Below are 24,306 nucleotides of genomic sequence, written 5' to 3' on the forward strand. Positions count from 1 at the left end.
TGTTTGATGGTTGGAGATGATGTGTCAAGTCGATCAAAGTCGATCGGATACATTCACGAAGTCCAAATGGGTCAAGTTAGATTAGACATTTGACAAGTGAAGGAAGTCCTAATGGGTCAAAGAGGATAAGATGTTAGGCAGGTTGTAGAGTGTTAAGAGAAAATCGTGTATTAGACACCACGGAGTTATTGACTTATATAGAGAAGGATATACAACATAATTACAATAATACCCCTAGTTATTATGTTTATAATATTCTAACACTCCCCCTCAAGCTGGAGAATATAGATCATATGTACCCAGCTTATTACATATGTAGTCAATTCGGGAACCACTCAGTGGCTTAGTGAATTTATCTGCTAGTTGATCATGTGAATTAACAAAACTAGTAGATATTTCTCTTGATATGACTTTCTCTCTAACAAAGTGACAGTCAACTTCAATATGCTTTGTCCTCATGAAAAATTAGGTTTGAGGCAATATGCATAGCAGCCTGGTTGTCACATATAAGTGACATTTGTGTAACCTCTCCAAACCTAAGTTCCTGAAGCAATCGTTTTAGCCATATAAGCTCTTGACTAGTTATGGCCATTACTTTGCCTCTGCACTGAATCTTCCCACAACATTCTGCTTTTTGCTTTTCCAAGAAATAAGATTACCTCCGACAAATATGCAAAACCCAGAAGTGGATCTTCTATCAGTGGGAAATTCTTCCCAATCTGCATCAGAGTACCCTATGACTCGAGTATGTCCTTTGTCTGCATACAAAAGACCCTTTCCTGGTGCGCCTCTGATATATCGAATAATGCGAGTCACAGCATCCCAATGTTCTTTGCATGGAGAGTTGAGAAATTGACTTACTACACTTATCGTAAATGAGATATCCGGATGAGTAACAATAAGGTAGCTTAGTTTCCCACTAATCGCCTGTACCGTTTAGGATCTAGAAGAGACTCCCCCTGATTTGGCAGGAGCTTGACATTAGGATCTATAGGGTTGTCGACTGTCTTTGAGTTTAACATTCTTGTTTCTTCCAAAATATACATTGCATACTTCCTTTGGGATATGACGATCCCCTGTTTAGACTGTGCTACTTCTATCCCCAAGAAATATTTGACTTTGCCGAAGTCCTTTGTCTGAAAATGTTTAAAAAGATGTTTCACCTGTGAAATCCCAAGATGATCACTACCTGTGATGACAATATCATCAACATAAACTACTACGTAGATGCAACCAGTAGATAAGTGGCAATAAAAGGCAGAATGGTCAGTCTCGCTCTGAGTCATGCTAAACTGTTGAATTACAGTACTAAATCTACCGAACCATGCTCTGGGTGATTGCTTGAGGCCATATAAAGATTTTCGCATGCGACATATAAGACCAGAAGACTCCCTCTGAGTAACAAAACACGGAGGTTGCTCTATGTAAACTTCCTCGAGCAGATCACCATGTAAGAATGCATTTTTGATGTCCAACTGATAAAGAGGCCAATGACGAATCGCAACAATTGACAGGAATAGACATACAAAAGACATCTTGGTAACAGGAGAAAAAGTATTCTCATAATCCAATCCGAAGATCTGAGTATAGCCTTTAGCGACGAGACGCACCTTAAGTCTATCAACCATGCCGTCTGGACCAACCTTCACCGTATACACCCATCGACAACCAACAACTGACTTCCTAGGTGGTAGAGGAACGAGGTCCCAAGTCCCACTACTTTGTAAAGCATAAATTTCATCAAGCATAGCTTGTTTCTATCCTGGATGGACAAAGGCATTACCTGTCTTAGGAAGAGAAACAGACGACAAGGAAGAAAGACAAGAATAAGAGGAAAGAGAAAGACGATGATAACTCAAAGACAGCATAGTGAGGAGAAGGATTACGAGTGGAACGCATGCCCTTTCGAAGTGCAATAGGAATATCAGAGTCAGGAGATGGGATCGGAGAAAACGGCGAAGGACTTGGCTCCAAAGATGTGTCCACGGCAGTGTCAGGGTCGATCGGCGGCAAAGTAGGATGAGGACGACGCTGATAAACTTGTAAAGGAGAAGACGAGGTTGGGGATGATAGTGGCGCCTCCAAAGGACAAAAGATAGTCATTGGTGCAGGTGGAGAGGGAGAAACTTCGGACTGGGAAGTGGGAGGCCCAAAAAATGAAACCGAATCAAAGAATGTGATATCAGCAGAGATGTGCCGACGAAGAGTAGGGGAATAACACTTGTACCCTTTCTGAGATCGTGGGTACCCAAGGAAAACGCACTTATGAGATCGGGGAGAGAGTTTATCAATGCTAGGATCAAGATCATGAGCAAAACATATAGAACCAAAGACCCAAGGTGATAAAGGATGAAGAGGATGATGAGGGTAGAGGATATGATGAGATATTTTACCCTAGAGAGTGGAGGAAGGCATACAATTGATGAGATAACACAGTAAGTATGACATCACCCCAAAACTGATGAGGAACATGAGAATGGAGAAGAAAAGTCCGAGTGGTCTCAAGGAGATGACGATTCTTGCGTTCTGTAACCCCATTCTGTTGAGGGGTATGAGGGCAAGACGTGCGATGCAGTACATCATGAGATGCCAAGAAGAAACGAAACTGAGTAGAAAGATACTCGCGTGCATTATCACTTTGCAAAGTTCGAAGAGAAATATCAAACTGAGTTTTGATTTCATGAAAAAAAGATTGAAAAATAGAAAATAATTCTAAACGTTCTTTCATCAAATACAACCATGTACAACGGAAAAAATCGTCTATAAAAGTAACAAAATATCGTGATCACAATATAGAAGAAACACGATTCGGGCCTCAAACATCAGAATGAACCAAAGCAAAGGAGGGCGTAGCTAGGGCTGTAAACAAGCCAAGCCGAGCCGAGCTGAGCCGAGCTTAAAATGAACCAAGCTTTTGAAATGAGTGTTCAAGCTTGACTTGGTTTATTTTTTATGAGCTTGAGCTTGTTTGAAGCTTGACTTGAGCTTGGTTCGTTTAGATGTTATCAAGCTCTCAATTTAAGCTTGTCTTGAGCTTGGTTCGTTTAGATATTATCAAGCTCTCAATTCAAGCTTGGCTTGAGCTTGGTTCGAGCTTGGTTCGTTTAGATGTTATCAAGCTCTCAATTCAAGCTTGTTTGATTGTTTAAAATTTTTTAGTTGTTTGATTGGTTATTGAGTTTGATAATTTAAATTTATTTATTTATTTTATATTATATTATTGTTTATTTAACATATTAAAAAGAGTTTTATTAATAAATATGGTTCTTGAACATTGTTCATGAACGTTGTTCACGAATGTTAACGAGCCGAACGCATATGTGTTCAAGCTTGTTTGTTTAGCTTAATGAGCTGTTCAAGCTTGTTTGTTTAATTAACCTTATATATATTGAACGAACATAAACAAGCTCTTACCAAGCCGAACACCATGCTTGTTCACGAACGCTTGGTTCATTTACAGCCCTAGGCGTAGCCCGACTCACAGTGCGAGGAGAAAAAGAACTGCGAACATGTTTACCTAACTGCACGACTCACAAAACAAAGACTCTAAGTGAGAAAGACTAGGATGTAATTGTTTCAGCTTATTAAGACCTGGATGTCCCAACTGAGCATGAATAAGAAGTGGACATGCCGCCGTTGAACCAACAACAGAGGCTTGTTGAAGTCGATAAAGTCCATGAGACACATCCGAAGCCAATCATCCTCCCCGTACTCCGGTCCTGTAAGGAAACAGACGTTTTAGTAAAATAAATAACACAATCAAAAGACCGAGTAAGTTGACTTATTGACAATAGATTAAAGGGAGCTCCGGGAACAAAAAGAACATTATGATTAGAAAGAAACGGAGAAGGATGAACAATATCAATACCCTTGGACTCAATTTGGGAACCATTGGCCATGGTGATAATTGGTAAATAACCAGAAATAGTGAGAGAAGACAATAGAGATTTATTACCAGTGATATGATCAATGGCCCCGGAATCAAGAACCCAAGGACTTGAAGAGTAAGATATGCTAGCAAAGGAATTAACAGCGTGTGCAACAACAACAGTGGAATCAGAAGTCTGACGATCCTCAAACCATTTCAGAAAGTCATTATAGGAAGGTTGTGAGGTCGGATCCGGTGGCGGCTGCGCAGCGAAAGTTGAAGAAGCGATAGAACTCTAAACGACCTGAGCAACACGAGGAGGTCGACCATGTAGACTCCACTTATTAATTGTGTGTCCTGGTCGGTAGCAGTGATCACACCAAGGACGTCCTTTGCCACCCTTACGAGGTGGAGGTCTGTTGTTGTTTCGAGAGACCAAAGTTGACGAGTCACTAGGAACGGAAGGAGGCAACGTCAAGACTTTGGCAGGGACATGGAGGAGAGCCACCCAGGTACTATCTATGGTAGCTTCTGTGGGACTGTCCAGGATCTGATTACGAACATGAGAATAATTTGAGGGCAGATCATATAAAGCCAGAGACATAAAAAACTTCTTTCGATTTTCAATCTCTGTAACAGGAGTGGCTGCAGGTGGAAGTAGTTCATTGAAGTCACAAAGAAGGCTAAAGACCGAACCTAGATAAGTTGTCATTGAATCCTTAATTTGATGGGCATTGAGGATTGTCATGAGATCTTCACAAACTTGATATAGTCGCCGAGAGGTGTTTGTAAAGAGTTGTTGAGCCCAAACATCTTTACAGGTTTTGTGAGTGCGGAAGGCATCCTTAAGAGATGGATGGATGGTGGCTCGGATAATGCAATACAACTGGGCGTCAGCCTTTCTCCACAGAGGACGATCGACGACTTAGACATCCTCTTTGGTTTGAGAGAGATGTGTCTCATAACCCTGTCCAACAAGTCAAAGCTCAATGTGAGAGGACCAAGAGGAGTAGTTCTTACCATCAAACTGCTCGGAGGAGAATGGTGCAGTGATGTGGTTGGTAAAGATCGAAATATCCGGCGTTGGAGTGCTAAAGGTAGCCATTGATCAGCTCGGTGAAAGAGGGCAGTAGCCGACTCTTCGGCGACGTTGCAGCACCTTGGAGACAGGCACGGAGTTTCTCTCCGTCGTCGGACTGCAGGAGAATTAAGGGTTCACTGTGGCACTAGAAAATTTAGGGTTTGCTGCATCGACGCTAGAAAATTTAGGGGTTGCTGCGACACAAGGATATTCCATACAGAAGGAAGAGCAGCGGCGGCTTGTGCTCACGATCGGGAAAGAGATGCCTCTGCTGGCGTGCAAGGAATGGAGGCGACGGTTTGTGCTTGCGGGCGACGCAAGAGGGAGAAGCAGGCGGCGCGCGAGGGAGAAACAACGGCTTGTGCTTGCAGGTGATGCGAGAGGGAGCGGCTTTCTCGAGGCCGAGGAACAGATCCTGGTTGCGGTGGCTGACGTCAGCGTCAACGGCAACCACGGAGAAACCGAAGCGGGCGACGCGCGAGAGAGAAGAGGGATCGGGAGAGATTTTCTCCCGTCCAAGCGTGACTAATGGCGGCAGGAATTGTGGCGGTGGCGGAAAAATTAGGGTTTGACTCTGATACCATGTTAAGAGAAAATCGTGTATTAGACACCACGGAGTTATTGACTATAGAAAAGGATATGTAGCATAATTACAATAATACCCTTAGTTATTATGTTTACAATATTCTAACATAGAGGATTGGATGTTTGATAGTGAAGGAAATCGTGATAGGTATTGTTAAGCAGGTGATGGAAGTCCAAACAAGTCGTAGAGAATTGGATGCTTGGTAGAGATGAAGTTCAAACGGGATCTCAAGCAAGGATGAAGTCCCAGAGGAGCGAACTCTAGGCATTGGAGGCTGGACAAATGGAAGTTCTAGTAGGTTGGATACTGGGTAATGGATGAAGTCCTACATATATGGGGTTTCTATGCAAGGGAAGTCTTAGTAGGGATACTAGGCAAAGATAAAGCCTTGGTGAATCGAGATCAACCTACACTAGACACACAAGGAAGTGCTAGAAACGTGAAGTCTCTAAGCAAGATTTGAAGTGGCTGAAGATCAGTCAACTAGGCAATCAACTCAATAGTTGATTGATGGTTGAAATTAAATGGAGGCCACTATTCAGGGCACCAATCAACTGATGGTTTGGATGAGTCAACTGATACAAGGTTTTTGGTTTCTGCCACGTTTATGTTTTCATCAATTGATTGATGGGATATCTGGTTGAGAGATGGCGTAATCAATTGATCAAACAACTCATGCTAAAATGGCAACAAACATAAAGTTTTGTTGGAGTGAACAGTTGATTGGAAATTGTTGATTAATTGAATGAAGAATCAGTCGATTGGTCAATCAGCTGATGCTCAAGCAAAAGTGAGCAATAAGAATGTTTTTGTTGACCAAATGACTAGAATTGATGAAGCAACTGACTAATGCTTAAACAGGAAAGAAATAACAAGCTGGAACATATGGATTTTGACTAGATCTCAGTGTTTCAAAGTATTGTATCCAAACTGGAAATGATAAACACCTATTCACCAAATTTTGATAGGGTTGTGGGGAAATATTATTTTTGTTACCATGTATATCTCTACATAGTCTGAAAATATTTTATAAATTATGGGATCATGATTCCATACATCATGGGAGCGATTCTATAAATTATGGGATGTGATTCCATAAATTATGGGATATTCATGGGTTATGATAACATAGCTAATATAAGGATTGTTATGTATATAATCACTTTGTACATACTTTGTTTTTACGAGAGATACAATAGAAAAATCAACTAGAACATGACATCATCAATCTTGTTCCTTTCTCAGTTGCTCTACAGCAGATAATGAAGTAAACGTGGCATAAAATTTTTTTAAAGTAGCCCCATCCATTTGATTCATACCACAAGGCTATCTATGCAGGCACTATCAATTATAATTTCATGTTCAAAATATTCGTACTAAATCAATTACATAAATAATTTACGAGTTAATAGTAGTTTCTTTACAAGTATATTAATATGAACAATGAGTGATTAAAAATACCAAAATGATTGAGGCCCATTATAAGTTCATAACTTGGAGGTTCAATGTGCCTAATTTGAAATCGGTCCCAAGCATCTAAAGCAGTTGTATCACTATGTGGCAAACCAGCAATCCATTTGAATTACCTTACATTTCATCAGGATGGGTATTGGTATAAGAATAGCCATGAAAGCTATTGTAGACATGCATACAAGGAATCATATACTTGGATGGAATGTCATGTCAATTTCAGCTTGTACCCATCCATGCCTGTGCTTAAACACTCCTCTTGAAGCACCAAAAGGTGTACTATTTGACATTTCTAGCTTGTCAACATCATTTATGCAACCTTCATATTGGTCGTGCAAGTCCTCCCTTAGCTTGTTTCATTATAGCTGGGTAGTTTTCAGTTTCCAGTGAGCCTGTCGAATCTCGTGGCACCTTTATACACTGCTTGAGATGTATTATGCCTCTAGCAATACATCAAGCATGTATATAGGGGTCTCATTTTCATGGACTCATGATGTATTGCTCCAATCATCAAGCATGTTGCCATGTAGTTTAAACAACATCAGGTTTTGGAACTGTGGGATGATAATGAAATAATGAGAGCTTGAAAGAAAAGGATTTTTTGAGTATGCAAGATAGGTATGAGAATGAGAAGTGGGAATGCTTTAAATAAGTATCCTTTGCCAGTTGATGCAATACATATTTACAAAACTATATTAAGCCTGTACTGTTTGATATTAAGTTCCAAAGTGGTCAACTAAAATCAGGTGGTCAACCTATTGATATTTTGTTAGAACATGCATACAACTGAGAAGCTATCGCCTAAAAATCAGGTGGTCCACCTATTGATACTTCGTTGGACGGTTCATACCACCTATACTTGCAACACATATTCACAAAACTATATTAAGCCTGTACTGTTCGACATTAAGTTCCAAAGTAGTTACTTAAAATCGTGTGGTCAACCTATTGATATTTTGTTGGAACATGCATACAACTTAGAAATTGAAGAATTTTGTCAAGAGAGAAAGAACTAGTATTGTATTTCTCAAATTCTTGATTAAATTATGTACATGAGGATTATTGTTATTTATACACTTCTCTGCTTATTTATGGAATGAAATTCAATCAAATAAAATCTGCCCATAATGTATAATCAAATAAATCTAAATCAAACTATCCAAATTTACAATATATTCTACAACACTCTCCTCAAGTTGGGTTGTACATATTGTACATGCCCAACTTGTCATATAGTTCTTCGAAGTTGATCCTTGGGAGAGCTTTTGTAAGTATGCTTGTGATTTGATGTGGTGAAGGAATATACGAGAGATCCACGGATCCTTTCGCCATGTTTTCTGAAATGAAGTGTCTGTCAATTTCTATGTGTCTCGTTCGGCTATGGTGAACAAGATTCTTTGCAATGCTTTATCTGTGATGATTCCGAGTTCTTTTAGGATTCTACCTATCCATATTCCTTCACAAATTTTGATTGCAAGAGCTCTAAATTCCGCTTCAACACTGCTTCTTGCAACCACAAATTGCTTTTTACTTCTCCATGTTACCAAATTATCCAAGACATATGCACAGTTGCCCGACGTCAATCGTTCTGGAAGATCCCAACCCAGTTTGCATCTGAGTTCACATGTATACCTTGATCTTTGTTCTTTTGAAATAATAACCCTTTGGCTGGGGTACTCGAGGTATCTCAAGATTCTGTAGACAACGTTCATGTGTTCTTCTGGAGGACTATTTATGAATTGACTTACCACACTGACGGGAAACTAATATCAGGCTTTCACCCAATCATGTCCTGTTTCTTTTAGTAGTTCCAATGTGTATTTCTGTTGTGATAGAAATATTCCATGTTAGATCAAGTCATTTCCTTGCCAAGGAATAATTTTGGATTCCTGAGATCTTTTATATCAAATTTTTGAGTGAGAAGCGCTTTTAGATTTGCTATTTCTTTCTCATTATCACCGGTGATGATGATATCATTGATATAGATAATAAGAATGTTGATCTTCTTTCACGAGAGATTTTCACAAATAAGGTATGATTTGCTTAACATTGAGCGTATCCATACTTTGTCACAGATGTAGCAAGCTTATGAAACCATGCCTTGGGAGATTACTTAAGACCATATAATGACTTGTGAAGCTTACATACCTTGTTATGGGTGCCAAGGTTGGGAGTAATTTCCATGAGAACTTCCAAGTCACCATTTCGAAAGACGTTTGACATCTAGTTGGTGTAAATGTCAGTTCTTATTTGCAGCCAAAGAGAATAGGATTCTAATAGTGCTGAGCTTGGCCACTGGAGCAAAGGTTTTTGGTAATCGATGCCATAGGATTGTGCGAATCCCTTGGCTATTAGACGTACCTTTAGTCTTTCAATTGTACCATCAACTTTGTGTTTGACTTTAAAAATCCATTTGCATTCAATTACTTTTTTCCCTTTGATAGTTCACAAACAGATCATGTACCATTCTTTTGTAGAACTTTTACTTCCTCATCAACATTTTTTCTCTATCCAGGGTGTTTGAGAGCTTCATCAATGGTGGTTGGAACCTGAATATTATAAAAGGCGGTGACACACGTCCGATAATTTGGGGACAGTTCTTCATAAGAAATAAAGTTGGAGATGGGATGTATCGTGTAGGATCTAATTGCCTTTCTCAAAGCAATTGGAGTGTCAAGGTTATTATCCATGGGTGAAGTAGATTCATGATTGAGTATCGTATCTGAGTGAATGTCTATGGGAGTTGGATCCGGTTTTGACTCTTGAATTGGTGCTGAATGTGACTTTTGTCATGTGTATACACGAAATTGCTTCACTGCGGGAGGAGTTGATGCGAGGGAATGAGATGTGAGATAAGGGGATTGGATAGAGAGTGAATGATGGTCGATTCCGGAATAGTGTGATGGATGATGATATTCACTCAGATTCCCTTCTTGAATATCATAACCGGAGTAGTATGACTATTGTTCAAAGAAAATAACATCCATGGTGTTGTAGGTTTTCTTGGTGACAAGTGAGTAGCATTTGTAACTTTTTGGAATGGTGAGTAGCCAAGGAAAATGTATTTGGTGGGTCTTGGATCAAGTTTGCTACGAATGGGATGGTGGATGAATGATGTACAACAAAATACGTTTGCATGAATATTTTGAGAGATTATCTTGGTGTGGGGGTATGATTTGAGAAGTTGAACTAGACTAAGAAAATTGAGAATTCAAGAGGGAGAACATGATAGGTGGCTATGGAGACGGCATCATCCCAAAATTTTGTTAGTACATTGGAAGAGAACATGAGTGAGCGAACTATCTTGAGAAGATGCTTTCAATTCCATTTTTTGAGTGTCGACGCATGAACTGAGGTGAATGATGCCACTTAAGGATAGAAAAGCGCCAAGATTCGAGGCAAAGTATTCCTTGACATTGTCGATTTTGAGTACCTGAATAGATGTCTGAAACTGATTTTGAATCATAGAATAGAACTGTTCAAATATGTGACTCACTGCAGATTGATCCTTAATTAGAAACAACCAAGTTAGGTGAGTATGATATGAAATTAACCAACAATTTCCCATAAGAGTTTTAATACGGGACGGTCCCAAATGTCAATGAGCGAAAAGAGTTTAGATGGTTTGTAACTTAAGCTTGGGCATGAGCAGCAAGTTGACATAACTCACATTGAAAAGAGCTAACATTTTCATTAAGAAATAAGTTTTGAAACATTTTCACAGCATAAATAAAGTTTGGATGACCAAGACGGTAGTGCCATAACATGATTTCGACATATTTATTGTTGGAAGAGGTAGAGTGGTAGCTAGTTAAATTTCCGCAATGAGGCGAAGTCTCATGAATAATGTAGAGTCTGGAGCATGATTCAACACTGCCAATCGTCTTCCCTGTTTTCTTATCTCGAGGAGAAAATTTAACAATCAAGTCAGCTTTCCTACGGACAATAGACTGTAGTTCAATGTAGGAATGTGAAGGATTGTTTTCAAGTATATATTTGGTGTTATCGTTACAAAACCAATGCCGATGATTTTTGCAACAGGCCCATTTGCAACACGACTAGTGGAATTGTTTCAACATCAAACATAATTATGGAGGGATATACACCCGTCATGTGATCCGATGCGCCTAAGTCAATATTGCTTCATCTAAGAGACCTGTTTATATTTAAGGTATTAGGGAAAATACCTTCGGTATGGGTTTGGGTTTAATAGCCAGCGGGCTCCAGATGAGCTGAGGCAGTAGTGGGACTTTCTCGCCAAAGGGATGAAATTTCAAATTGGGTTTGATTTTTAGTGGGCCTGTGCTAGGAAAAGAACCCAACTTGATTCTCAGTCTTCCAATGTCTCGCTGCCACGCAACATCTTCATCAGTAAGTCAATCTGTTCAACGCTGAAGGGGTTGGTTGTCATGAGCTCCGACGACTGATTGTGGGTGATGTGAGATCGCGGGTGGCGTTTCAACTTGGGCTTCTAGTTGTGTGGCTTCCCGTGAATCACCTAACACTTATCTTTGGTGTGCTTAGCTTTGTGACAATGGTCGCACCAAGGACAACCATGTCGCGGTTGGCTGTCTCCACCATTTTGTCGAGGCTCGTGACTGTCACCATTGAGTCAGGCTGGAATCAATGAGTCACAAGTGCAGAAGCTTCAACAGCAGTAGTTGCTCCAGCATAATCTTTTTTCGGCTTTCCTCACGACGGACTTTAACAACCACCTCACGCACGCTAGGCAGTGGTTTGAGGCTGAGAATGCTGAGCGTATGTTCTCCAGTGAGGAGTTTAACCCGTACAAGAACTTGTAGGTCCTCCTCTTCTCATTGATTTTCTGATGGAGTTCGGCGTCAGTTTTGCCGGTCCATCGGTGAACATCAAAGATGTTGACTTGTTGCCAATGGCGAGAAAGGGTGTTGAAATATTGTGTATCAGATACCCCACCTTGTATAAGGTCGTGAATCTCACATCCAACGTATTGTCCGAATGTTAGTGTGTTTCCTTCATAGCTTCCCATATATCCTTTGCAGATTGGCGGAGAAGAAACTTTTCTCTTCGTTGGTCATCGAATATATCAGCCAAGACATCACCATGTGATTCTCAGTGTTCTAGATTTTATATTTTGGGCCTTTGGGTGAGGGCGGGACAGAGCTACTGGTGAGGAAATTCTCTCTCCCTATGTTGTAGATATACATCCTTACGGACTACGACCATCGAAGATAATTCAGACGGTAGAGTTTGTGGCTAGTGATATATGAGCCTTCAACTCCGATGAGAGAATTAGGGGTTGACATGACTTTCGTTTTTTGTTGTAGCTAATGGGCGAGAATAAGACTGTGGTCACCGAGAATTTGCTGCACTTGAAGAAAGATGGCTAGTGGCTTACTGTGCCGGAAATAGCCTTTGTGACATAATAGATTCAATGGCAGATTGCTGCTCTGATACCATGAAAATTTTTGCTGAGGGAGAGAGAAAGGAAGAACTAGTATTGTATTTCTTAAATTCTTGATTAAATTATGTACATGAGGATCATTGCTATTTATACACTTCTTCCCTACTTATTTATGGAATCAAATAAAATCTGCTCATAATGTTTAATCAAATAAATTTAAATCAAACTATCCATATTTATAATATATTCTACAATAGAAGTCATCGCCTAAAAACCAGGTGGTCCACCTATTGATACTTCATTGGACGGTTCATACTGCCTATACTAGCACTAGCAGATCATCTTCATTATTGATTCATGTTTGACCACATAAACTAGCAGATATAGACCGGAATTCAGACTGTAACCCAAACTTAGTGTTCTGTTAGACTTAGATGTGAAAATAAAGAGTACTAATTTATCCAGAAATTCTATTATTGCTAGCGTGTCTTTCAGATTTGCATTTTGCATTAGTATGTGGTTTTTGTTATAGTTACTATATTACAGATGTTTGCCACTTTTTAAGCTGTATTTTCTTTTATGAAATAATTGTCATTAAATCATCAAAAGCAAATAAAAAGTTTGTTTTATCTTTTTGTATTTTGATGTTTGCTTCCAATGATAATAACCAAATTTTCAATGCAGAAATGTAATGCTTCGTGTGGATGCCAAGCAGGGTGCTCCAAAGGATGGAAATGCACCACTTGAACTTTTCCAGGTTTCTCTTGTCATAATGTGTTCAGTGTATCCATTGTTATACCATATTTTATTTGACATCGAAGCTGCACATCTTGGTTTGATTAGATAACTACGCAGAGATATGTTTTCTAAGTATGCTGATCAGCATCTACACTAATATTGCCTATCATCCTAACCTTCGTTTCCACAAGGTTAATTATCTTAGGCACTTAGCTACTTTATGGCTTCTTTGCTTGTAATATAAACCCACTAGACCCAACAGTCAATGGAATCACAATTGACTTTTGTTTTTCTTGAATTTACTAGCTCAACAAATTATAAAATGTTTAGAGATTTTCAATTGTAAGAATGAAATCTTTGTCATTGTAGGATCAAATTCGACGCTAGAGGGACGAGGGAGGTGAATAATATTACAAATTTTAATGAGTAGATAGTAAATAAAAACAATGGAATCAACAGAGTAGCACAGTGGAAATAAGACTGATTCAATCAAGATAAGGCAATATAATCATGCAAAGGATTTAACTAACAGTTAAGCATGTAAGCAATTGATCAATCAATCAGAAGTGTAGACACACACAACAATTATAAAATATAATTCTTATTTCTAATTTACCCTTTAAAGAAAGCCTCTGACGATGGAAAAAGTTTATCGAAAAAGAATATAAAAATTAAACACAAATATAATCAATATGGCAACACAAATAAATGAAAATGTTACTCTAGTATTGTCGATCAGAAATGAAGCACAAGTGGTAGCATGCCGTCTTCACAGCGCTGAAGGCACAAGAACACTAGAGCACGAGCAGAGATGAAGAGATTGATAGTGAATTGGTGTTCTTCAAGATCTGCCTGGAAGCCCTTTTATAGTACTTCGGTCGCCTAGGCTACTCGATCAGCTCGGAAAGTGCTAACGTGGCTATACCTTTTATAGATAACGTTAACGAAGCTCTCCGATCGCTCATAAGCCCTCTAGTTGTCTAGAGAAGGGTCAACCTGATCTTAACCCTACTCGCTCGGATTGCTGATAACGTCATCACCCAGTCGCCTGGAAATGGTCACCCTGCCCTGATACGGTCTCCTGGACCCTTTGAATTCATTCGTCGAGAGTTATCATGAGCCAGTCGCCCCTGGGCGTTGCCTAGAATTGTCGAACTTTACTTCCTTGGAGTGTTTACATGCTAGGATACAAAATGTTAAGTTACTCGTACTTTGGGTCTAGATGTTCAGCCTCACACTAACTCATCTAGATTGAGGTGCCAAGCCATAGCTCCCTGCTTCCACTTAGACTTTTTTTTGCCCCAGCCTTTAGCTCCCAGCTAACTGCACCTGGACTTGATTCACCTAACCTCCGGCTAAGATTTTTGTCTACGAAGCCTTCAGCTCCCATCTGACTCTACTTGGACTTGATTTACCTAGTCTCCAGCTAGGACTTTTGTCTGTAATCATTCAGCTCTCAACTGACTCTACTTGAACTTAATTCACCTAGCCTTCGGCTAGAACTTCTGTCTTCTTAGTTCCAACCAAGACTTAGCTCATGTCTAACATCCAATCAAGACTTCAATTGCCTAACTCCACTAGGACTTGGTCACTGCTTGGCTCCCAACCAAAGCTATCATTTGTCAAGTAACCTGCACACATGACACAATTTTTTAGATCACAACTAACTTAACTTTAACCTTAATCATACATAAAAACTCTAGGTTAAATTTTGTGGGGCACTGGCACCAACACCAACACTCATAGTTAAAAAGAAAGGGGAAACAAATCAATTGAAGCTCTTTCTTCTTTCTAATTAAATGTATTGGTAATATAATTGAAAATTACTAAATTAGCTATATTGTAAACTAGTATGATAGCAATTAATTGGAAGAAGAAAAAAGTCAAAATTTGAATATGGTACCAGAGACTTATATAACAAAAAAAAGAAAAAAAAAAATGAAACCCCAAGTCAAGAAATGTCAAATGAAATTCTCTTTTTTTTTCATTACATAATAAAGAGTAGATATATATACATTGTACATTGATTATATATAAAAACTAAAAAATTAGTAAAGAATAAATTAAAATATTTTATTTTTAAATTTGGTCCCCGTATTAAGAGATTTCCATCAAAGGATTCCTCGTATCAAGGGATTCCTAAAATAGTTGTCAACTTTCTAACACTCCTCAAGCTAATGAATATGTATCATTCATTCCCAGCTTGGATATAATCGTTGAGAAGTTGTGTCCATTAATGCCTTTTGTAAGTACATTTGCAATTTGCTCCTTTGTAGGCACATAGGGAGTACAATTTCTTTTTAAAGTGTTTATCGATCATAATGTGCTTTGTCTTGTCATGTTGTCCTAGATTATGAGTGATGTCAAGGCTGATTTATTGTTGGAATCCACTTTATCTTAAGATCTTCAAGGGCGATCTTTAACCACGGTAGTTCACACACACCTTGAGTCATAGCCTTGAACTCTGCTTCTGCACTTGACTGAGCTACCACATTTTAAACTCCATGTGACTAGATTACCGCTTAGGAACGTGCAATAACTTCTATATTAGCTTGCAGATAGTGGAGTATCCGTTTTGCAGCTTATAGATGAACTTTAGGGTTAATGCATGAACTTACTGACCACACTCACTTCCGACCAAGTGTGTGTTAAATATATTAACTTCCTAACTAATTTCTGGAACCTTCCTTGTCTACTATCCTATCATCATTCGCCTCTCCAAGTTTGTGATTGGGATTAATCAGAGTTGAAGTAGGTTTTCACACTAATTTATCAGTTTCCTTTAAGAGATCAATCATATACTTTTGTTGGGAAATGAAGATAGCTTGCCGAGACTAGTAACTTCTATCCCAAGGGAGTATTTCAAGTTCTCCCCAAGTCTTTGGTCTCAAATTCCTTTGCCAAATAGTTTTCCAAGGCCTCCTTTTACTTTCTCATTGTTCCCGGAAATAATATGTCATCAACACACTAGAAGAGTAGTAACTCCTCCTGAAGCTGTGTTTGATGAATAATGTATGATAACCTTGACTCTATTTATATCCGATATTGAGCATCACCTTTGTAAACTTGCCTAACCAAGCTCTTGAAGTTTCTTGAGTCCATATAATGCCTCTTTCAATTTGCAAACTTTGCTCCCTTTGATCTCTCCTCCAAAGCCCGGTGGAATCTCCATATATCTCTTCCTTTAGATCACCATCTATTGTAAATCTCAATTGAAATTTGCGGCCAAGGATAATAGAAGCCTCACTGTATTCATCTTAGCCACCGGTGCAAATGTTTCTTGATACTCTACTCCATGGGTTTGTGTGTAGCCCTTAGTAACCTTTCTTGCCTTGTATCTTTCTATAGACCCATTTGATCTGGATTTCACAAGAAACACCCATTTACATCCCACTGCTCTTTTATTTTGTGGAAACTCTATAATTTTCCACGTTTTGTTCTTCTCAAGTGTCTCCATCTCTATTCTCGTAGCTTCTCTCCACTTCTCATTAAATAAAGCCTTGGATAAGGTATAGGGAATTGGGATGACATTTAAATTTGCTATGAAACTTCTATGAGATGAAGAAAATATGTGAAAGGACACTAATTTGGCCAATGAATAACTTGGATATTTAGTGCACTCTTATCCCTTGTCTTAAGGCAATAGGTAAATCATAATTAGATGAAATGAGAGAGGAAATTGGATATGTGCATACCTCATTTTCAAGAGTAGAAGTTGAGTTTTGGGCATGTGCATGATCAGATTCTCATGGAGACATTTCAGGTCGTAGGGATGGCTCTTGTGAAGATGATGTGAATTGAGATGAGTAAGACTCTAAGATGGATATGTCAAGAAAGACTAGATTTTCTACCTTATCTTAATAGAGTCAGATTACCCTTGAAAATAAGGCTGAGAACAAGTGTGGTTGAAGATAGCCGACCCCACCTAGTGGGAAAAGGCTTGGTTGTGGTTGTTGTTGTATAAGGCTGAGAACAAGAGTGTAGTTCCTAAGTCAATGACCCTAGAGTCCTTGAGGCATGTAATCCATGAGAAAGAGACATACCAGAGAATGTTAAGGAATGGGAGCGATTGGTTTTTCTGCAATGTTAGGGACATTAAAGAATATGAAAAAATACCAACTATGAAGGCCAATAATAAATGGACAATGAAAATCGAGAAGGAGCAAATAGAAACTTGGCAATGAAGACAAAAAAAGGAAAATCTCAAAGGCATAATACCTAGAGCTCTAATACTATATTAAGAAACGTGGAATGAAATTCTCTTACTTTTTTTTATTAAGCACAATAATGAGTATATATATACATTGTAAATTAATTATGTATAGAAATCAAAAAATAAAAAAGAATAAATTAAAATATTTTATTCCTAAATTTGGAGGGGAGCCTTGGCGTAACGGTAAAGTTATTGTCATGTGATTAAAAGGTCACGGGTTCAAATTCTGGAAACAGCCTCTTACAAAAAGCAGGGTAAGATGGCGTACAATGGATCCTTTCCCGGGACCCTGTATGACGGGAGCTTCGTACATCGCACTGTCCTTTTATTCCTAAATTTGGTTCCCATATCAAGGGATTTTTTTTATCAGAGATTCCCTATATTAAGGAATTTTCATGATCCACTATCCTAAAATAGTTGTCTACTTTCCAACACCCTACCACTGAACCATTAACCTAGTTATATCCAGATTTATTGGTTTCCTGTTTTATAATATAGCTTTTTGATTTTCACGGGCTTTTAACATCAACTTGTTTTTGAAAAAATGGACCATATTTGGTGTCAGTCACCAGTTGAACCAGCCGGTGCAGATTTAAAAACATTGATTCCAGTATGTGTCACTGTATCAGGAGACTATATCTTACAAGTAAACATGGGATATGAAAACATTGGAAGTTAGAAAAGAAAGGACTCAAAAAGGACAGAAATGGGATTTTCTACTTGCAGAGGCTTAAAAGCTGATATTCGTTTTGGTTTAGTTACTTTGTTTTTTTTAAAGACAAATCATAGTTAAAAATAGCAATTAAACAGAAAAGCAGTTAGGGAAATCCATCAATTCTGAAACAAATGGCAATCTAATCCAAACTAGCAATTAAACAAAAAAGCAGTTAGGGAAATCCATCAATTCTGAAACAAATGACAATCTAATCCAAACTGGGGGTACAATGACAGGTCGATCTGATTAGTATTTGGGAGAAAAATAAAGAAAAACAAAGAAGAATTGCAAACAGATATGACTGGGTTCTAAATAATTGACAATACAGGGAAAGGATTTAATTCTAATCATATACAACAACAACAACAACAACCAAGTCTTTTCCCACTAGGTGGGGTCAGCTGTATGAATCCTTGTACGCCATTGAGCTCTATCTCCTATTATATCATCATCTATATTTAAATAAATTTTATCTTATTTTATTGTTACTAACAAAGTCTTTTTTGATCTTCCTCTTGCTCGTTTGATATGCATGTTTATCATAGTTTCACATCGCCTAACTGGAGCATTTATTGGTCGTCTAAGTACATGTCCGTACCATCTTACACGTGTCTCTCGGAGTTTTTTCTCAATAGATGCAACTCCGACTTTCTTTCTAATGCTCTCATTTCTTATTTTGTCTATCCTCGTATGTCCACACATCCACATTAACATTCTCATCTCTGCAACTCTCATCTTCTGCTCGTGTGCTCGAGTCATAGCCCAACATTCAGCTCCATATAACATAGCAGGTCTAATTGCGATTTTATAGAACTTACCTTTAAGTTAAGAGGTATTTTACAGTCACATAAAACACTCGACGCTTCCCTCTATTTCACCCATCTTGCTTGTATTCTATATAAGACATCTCTCTCAATCCCTCCATCATTTTGTAAAAATGATCCTAAATATTTAAATCTCTCGGTTCCGAGCAACTCGTCCTCTCCTATCTTAACAATTGTTTCATTGCTTCTAATATTGTTAAACTTAATTTTCATGTATTCTGTCTTTAATCTACTAAGCTTAAAACCTTTCCCTTCTAGTGTTTCCCTCTAAGATTCTAGTTTAGCATTTACTCCTTCACGTGTTTCATCAACCAAAATAATATCATCTGCAAACAGCATGCACCACGGTACTGTGTCTTGAATGTGCGCAGTGAGTTCGTCCATAATTAATGTAAAAAGATAGGGACTTAGAGTTGATCCTTGATGTAACCTTATCTTTATTGGAAATGCTTCAGTTACTCCGCTTGAAGTCTTTACTTTGGTCGTTACATTCTCATACATATCCTTAATTAATTCAATATATGTTACGCTAACACCTCTCTTTTCTAAAATTCTCCATATAATTTCTCGTGGGACTCTATCATAAGCTTTTTCCAAGCCAATGAATACCATGTGTAGATCTTGTTTTTGCTCCTGATATTTTTCAATTAATTATCTAAGATGTATAGCTTCTATTGTCGACTGGTCAGGCATGAACCCAAATTGATTTTCTGCCACTGTGGTCTCCTTAATCTTTTTTCTATTATTTTTCCCCGAAATTTCATAGTATGACTCATTAGTTTAATACCCCTATAGTTTGCACAATTTTGTGTATCTCCCTTGTTCTTATATAAGGGAACTAGAGTACTTATCCTCCATTGATCAAACATTTTTTTCGTTTTCAATATCATGTTAAATAATTTTGTAAGTCATTCAATACCTTGTTTCCCTAAGCACTTCGATACCTCTATCGGAATATCATCTGGTCCGACGGCTTTTCCATTGTGCATCTCATTTAAAGTTTGTTTTACTTCTGAAGCTTGAATTCTACGATAAAAATTAAAATTTCTATGCTCATTTAACCTACTTAAATTATTTAAGTTAAGTTGGTCACCTAAACCTTCATTAAAAAGTTGATGAAAATACTTCTTCCACTGCTCTTTTATTTCTCCATCGTCTTGATAATCAAGTTATACCTCTAAACCTTCCTATGGTATGTACACCTTGGACACGTATATCCTAGAATTAGACTAGCACCTTGTTCCTTTGGTCATGAGTTTTGTTATTTATTCATTGTTCTCTCCTGTCCATTTTGACCATAACTTCTGAATTTTGTTGAAAATGGAGCATTATATAGTGAAATAGATTTGGGAATATTCTCTTTTTTTTTTTTTATAGTTCAGGTCACTTTTATGATTAGTTTCTACTTGCTTTACATGAGAAGCTGACTTTCTTCTTTACCACAAGTATCGAATATGGTTTCCTTACATTTCCAAATTTTAGGTGGAAATATATCCATTGAAGATTTATTTAACAGAAACAATGTACAGAATGATGTGGGATTACTTTTTCCCAGAAGAAGAACAAGATTCACAAAGACGGCAGGTTAGCTTTGTGTTAATAGAATATTCATTATTTGACGTGGAAGATAGTAGCATAAATAACTTGTGACTGTTCTCTTTTAAAATATGGGGAAAAAAGGAAGTTTGGAAAGTTTCAACCACTGCTGGTTCAAGGCGCCCAAGAAAAAACTTTACTGGTCCTGAAGCAGCATCAACTAGTCAATCTACAAGAGAAGCTGAGGTACCAGGTAGACTTAGTGCAACAACTTTAACATCAGGGAATACTGGATCCTCTGTTACTGGTTCTCATGCTGATACTTCTCAGGTATTTCTGTTGGAACTTTTTATCCAGGTGTATCTTCTCTGAATTGTACTCCTGCATTTGTTATCAACTCTTAGAATTGTATGTATGCCTAATCAATTAGCAATTGACACAGTTGAGGTTTTGGAAACTTCACCTTTGTATATGTACTGTAAAATAGTAGGCTTGGATATTAATTTCTCAAATTGAGGTCTTTTTGCAGGTATCTAAGTTGCAGAATTTGAAAGCAAATATGATCTGTGGTTCAAATCCAGAGCTTAAACGAACATCTTCATTTGATAAATCTTGGGAGGAAAACACACTGGAATCTGGAGCTAATGAACTTGAATTCCAAGTTCAATCACTGAATAGCTCTTCAAAGAGTGGTCCTATTAACTCAGTGCCAGAAAGTCAGCAAACAGCTAACGAGGCTTCTAAAATTAGACCAAAAGACAGTAAGGCTATTAAGTCTGCCCGTTTGCCTCATGAAGAAAAGAGGGTTGGAAAAACCCATGATGAGAAAAGAGCTAGAGCCCGAAAGATGATGGACTTTCATAATATCAAGATAAGCCAGGTTCTTTAATTTTCTTCCATTTGTGATATAAGACAATATTTGACTGTGTTTCTTGTCATGGTTGATTGCATTAATCTCTTTTTCACCTTTTTATTAAAGGTTGAGTTACAAGTTACATATGAAGGATCACGATTTGCTGTAAATGATTTGAGGCTGCTGATGGACACATTTCACCGTGTTGATTTTACTGGCACTTGGAGGAGACTCTTTTCACGAGTTAAGAAACATATAATTTGGGGAGTTTTAAAATCTGTAACTGGCATGCAGGCAAGTTCTCTAACTACAATAACTGGTGCACAGCATAGCATCACTTTTAGATGCTTTATTAGAACTATTAAAACAACAAAAAATTTAAATCTTTTTGGAATATTTGGTCAGAACTATCTAAATCATTGACTTCCTTTTTCTGCATTAGTGGTTTTCACATTGCAAACTCGACATTAAATGGTTTTTAAGATCCAGATATTAGTCACTAATAAGCTTCAGTTAGTTAAACTGGTAAAATGATTTGTTATTTTGACGATGGATTAGTTTTTTGGTTTGTTTATTGCAGTTTATATCACCTTATTCAATGTTTGTTGGAATATTTTCTTTTCTCCAGGGTAAGAAATTTAAGGATAAGGCCCATAGCCAACGAGAAGTGCATGGCAATGCTGTTCCTGATATTGAGATTAATTTCAGTGACAGTGATGGAGATCATCCTGGAAAATCAGATCAGTTTCCTGCATCTTTGTTGAAGCGGCCAGCTGATGAAGGGTTTGTCACTTCCATCAAAGGTCTTTTCAATTCCCAAAGACGAAAAGCTAGAGCGTTTGTCCTTAGAATGAGAGGTGATGCAGAAAATGATTATCATGGTGAATGGAGTGAAAGTGATCCTGAGTTCTCACCCTTTGCCAGACAACTGACGATCACAACTAAAAAGCTTCTAAGACGGCATACAAAAAAGTTTCGCTCAAGAGGGCAGAAGAATTCAGGTACTTGTATACTTTAATACGTTCACATGCTTACCATAGAGGTAGGGCTGGCAATATTGGGCCTGACATGATACAGCCAACCAACTTGATACAAAACGGTTAGAAGAGAGAAATATTAAACTAATATTACACTACAATAAATAGGCCACCTTTGACCCATTTAATAAAAAAAAACTTCTTTAAAAATAGGTAATAGCATCTTACATTTTATAAATTCATTTTGGGGGAAAAAATTATCTTTCATCATAGAAATTGTTGGAAATTTTGTATTTATTTCCTATGATTTTTTATTGGCATGAATAACATGATCCACTTGTGATGTATTAATGCAACATGATGTAATTGCCAACTAGAGATAGATGCGTTCTTTTATCCCCAGTCCTAGATTTTAAATTTTGCTGGAGGATTAGAAATTTGGAATATACTTTTTTGGCAATTCCAATATCTCTACTGTCACCTTTTCAATTTCCCTCTTACTGCACCTATTTATGATGCAACCTAAAGTTTATATTGTTCATCTAGGAATATTATTGTTCGACTGTTATTCAGATGCACATTTGCAAACTCTAATACAGATTCTTCATCCATGTACATGTCAGATACCAACACTCAGGATACTGATACTTCAACTCATATTTTCTGATCACATGTAAAAAAATTTAAAAGTAGCCGTGCCAAACACTTGGATTCACATTTGTGTTGGATACTCATATACCCGAGTCTTGGGTGACAGTTTACCAACGCCTAGTGAATATTCATAGATGCTAGATGTTTCTGATAAAATTTGTGGAACCTCAAGTGTCCTACTAAATGTTTCTGTTCCCATTATTAAGTGATTCATGATGCAGAATTTAATACTGAATTGTATTCCTTATCCACCATCTAACGATTCGCTTTCTTGCTTTTTATAATATTTGGCTTAGACTGATATCAGTATACAACGTTTTATATTCCATGCTTGCCTAATAGTTACAATTTTGTCCTTCTCTGGACTTATCCAATATAATACACTGAGAATTCCTTCATCTCAATATCCTTCAAAAATTTGTTCTTTCTTCTGAAGGATTAACGCTGCAACGTGAATCAGTTCCTTCAACCCCAAGAGAATCTACACCATTTCAAAGTGAATCATCTGGAGAATCTTCCTATGAAGACTTGCATGGGTAGAGTGAACATCTGCATGCATTGTTTTACTTGTTGCTGGTGTTCGCTAAAGCCACAACACTATCACTGCCATGATTGTCAAATGATCAAGATTGTTATAAACTTTGGCTGCCAATTGAAGATGATGAATAATGATAATTTTCGTACAGAATCAAAATGTGGCGCTGAGCAGAGATGAGATATTAGCTTTCCGGCACTAATTTCTTCGACAAAATGTGGCAGCCTTCAACTTGTATATATCTTTGAGATGCATTGCTGTGCTTTTAATATCCAATTGTAAGTCCAGGCAATCTCTGTATAGAAAGCTATGTAGAATCAACGGGCCCCCCCATTTGTAGACATTTTCTCGGCAAATCTTGTGCCTTCATTGTTTTCCCCCTTCGAACATTGTACCCCAAAAAAGGCAAATAAACAATATTAAGGTGGTCGGATATGCAGTTGAGCCTGTTGAGTTGAGTGGGTGTGTTGCTGATATGAAACTGTGAAACTGGAGTCGCTAATTTTTTTTATATATATATATTCTTGATGATTTATGAGGAAATATTTATTCTTATGTTTATACTGCAAAATGGGATTGGAATAGTGTGATTTCCCCCCAATCTGGTGTCAAATTCACGATATCTATTGCTTTTGCATCAGAAAACTGCAAAATTCAGATTCAGGTCGAGGAAATGAATACATACCAGTAGAGAAATCTTAGAGCTTTAGGTGGCTTATTTATTATGGAAATTGTGATATTGCCATCTTATGTGGAATTAAGTGATTTAAGTAGGTAAATGATGCCTTGAGATGACAAACGGATCCGCAATCATAGTAAGCCCAGTCATAGATTGCATAAAGCTACAACGCTAGTAAATATGTAAAGGTGTCCAAT

The 24,306-nt window shown here is 37.8% G+C and overlaps 1 protein-coding gene across 3 annotated transcripts in view; it reads left to right on the forward strand.

Annotated features, from left to right (window-relative positions):
• LOC122001334 (protein SABRE-like) overlaps nucleotides 1-23,973 on the forward strand; it is a 72,158-nt gene extending 48,185 nt beyond the window's left edge. For all 3 annotated transcript variants that reach the window (XM_042556033.1, XM_042556034.1, XM_042556035.1), the window contains 7 exons: nucleotides 13,073-13,145; nucleotides 20,361-20,462; nucleotides 20,559-20,744; nucleotides 20,944-21,294; nucleotides 21,394-21,561; nucleotides 21,896-22,268; nucleotides 23,332-23,973. In XM_042556033.1, coding sequence (XP_042411967.1) covers nucleotides 13,073-13,145; nucleotides 20,361-20,462; nucleotides 20,559-20,744; nucleotides 20,944-21,294; nucleotides 21,394-21,561; nucleotides 21,896-22,268; nucleotides 23,332-23,435 — 1,357 coding nt within the window. In that variant the 3' untranslated portion in view covers nucleotides 23,436-23,973. The remainder of the gene's footprint in view (nucleotides 1-13,072; nucleotides 13,146-20,360; nucleotides 20,463-20,558; nucleotides 20,745-20,943; nucleotides 21,295-21,393; nucleotides 21,562-21,895; nucleotides 22,269-23,331) is intronic.
• Nucleotides 23,974-24,306: the final 333 nt, after the last annotated feature.

This window comes from Zingiber officinale, chromosome 7A, assembly GCF_018446385.1.
Source record: "Zingiber officinale cultivar Zhangliang chromosome 7A, Zo_v1.1, whole genome shotgun sequence".
NCBI lineage: Eukaryota > Viridiplantae > Streptophyta > Magnoliopsida > Zingiberales > Zingiberaceae > Zingiber > Zingiber officinale.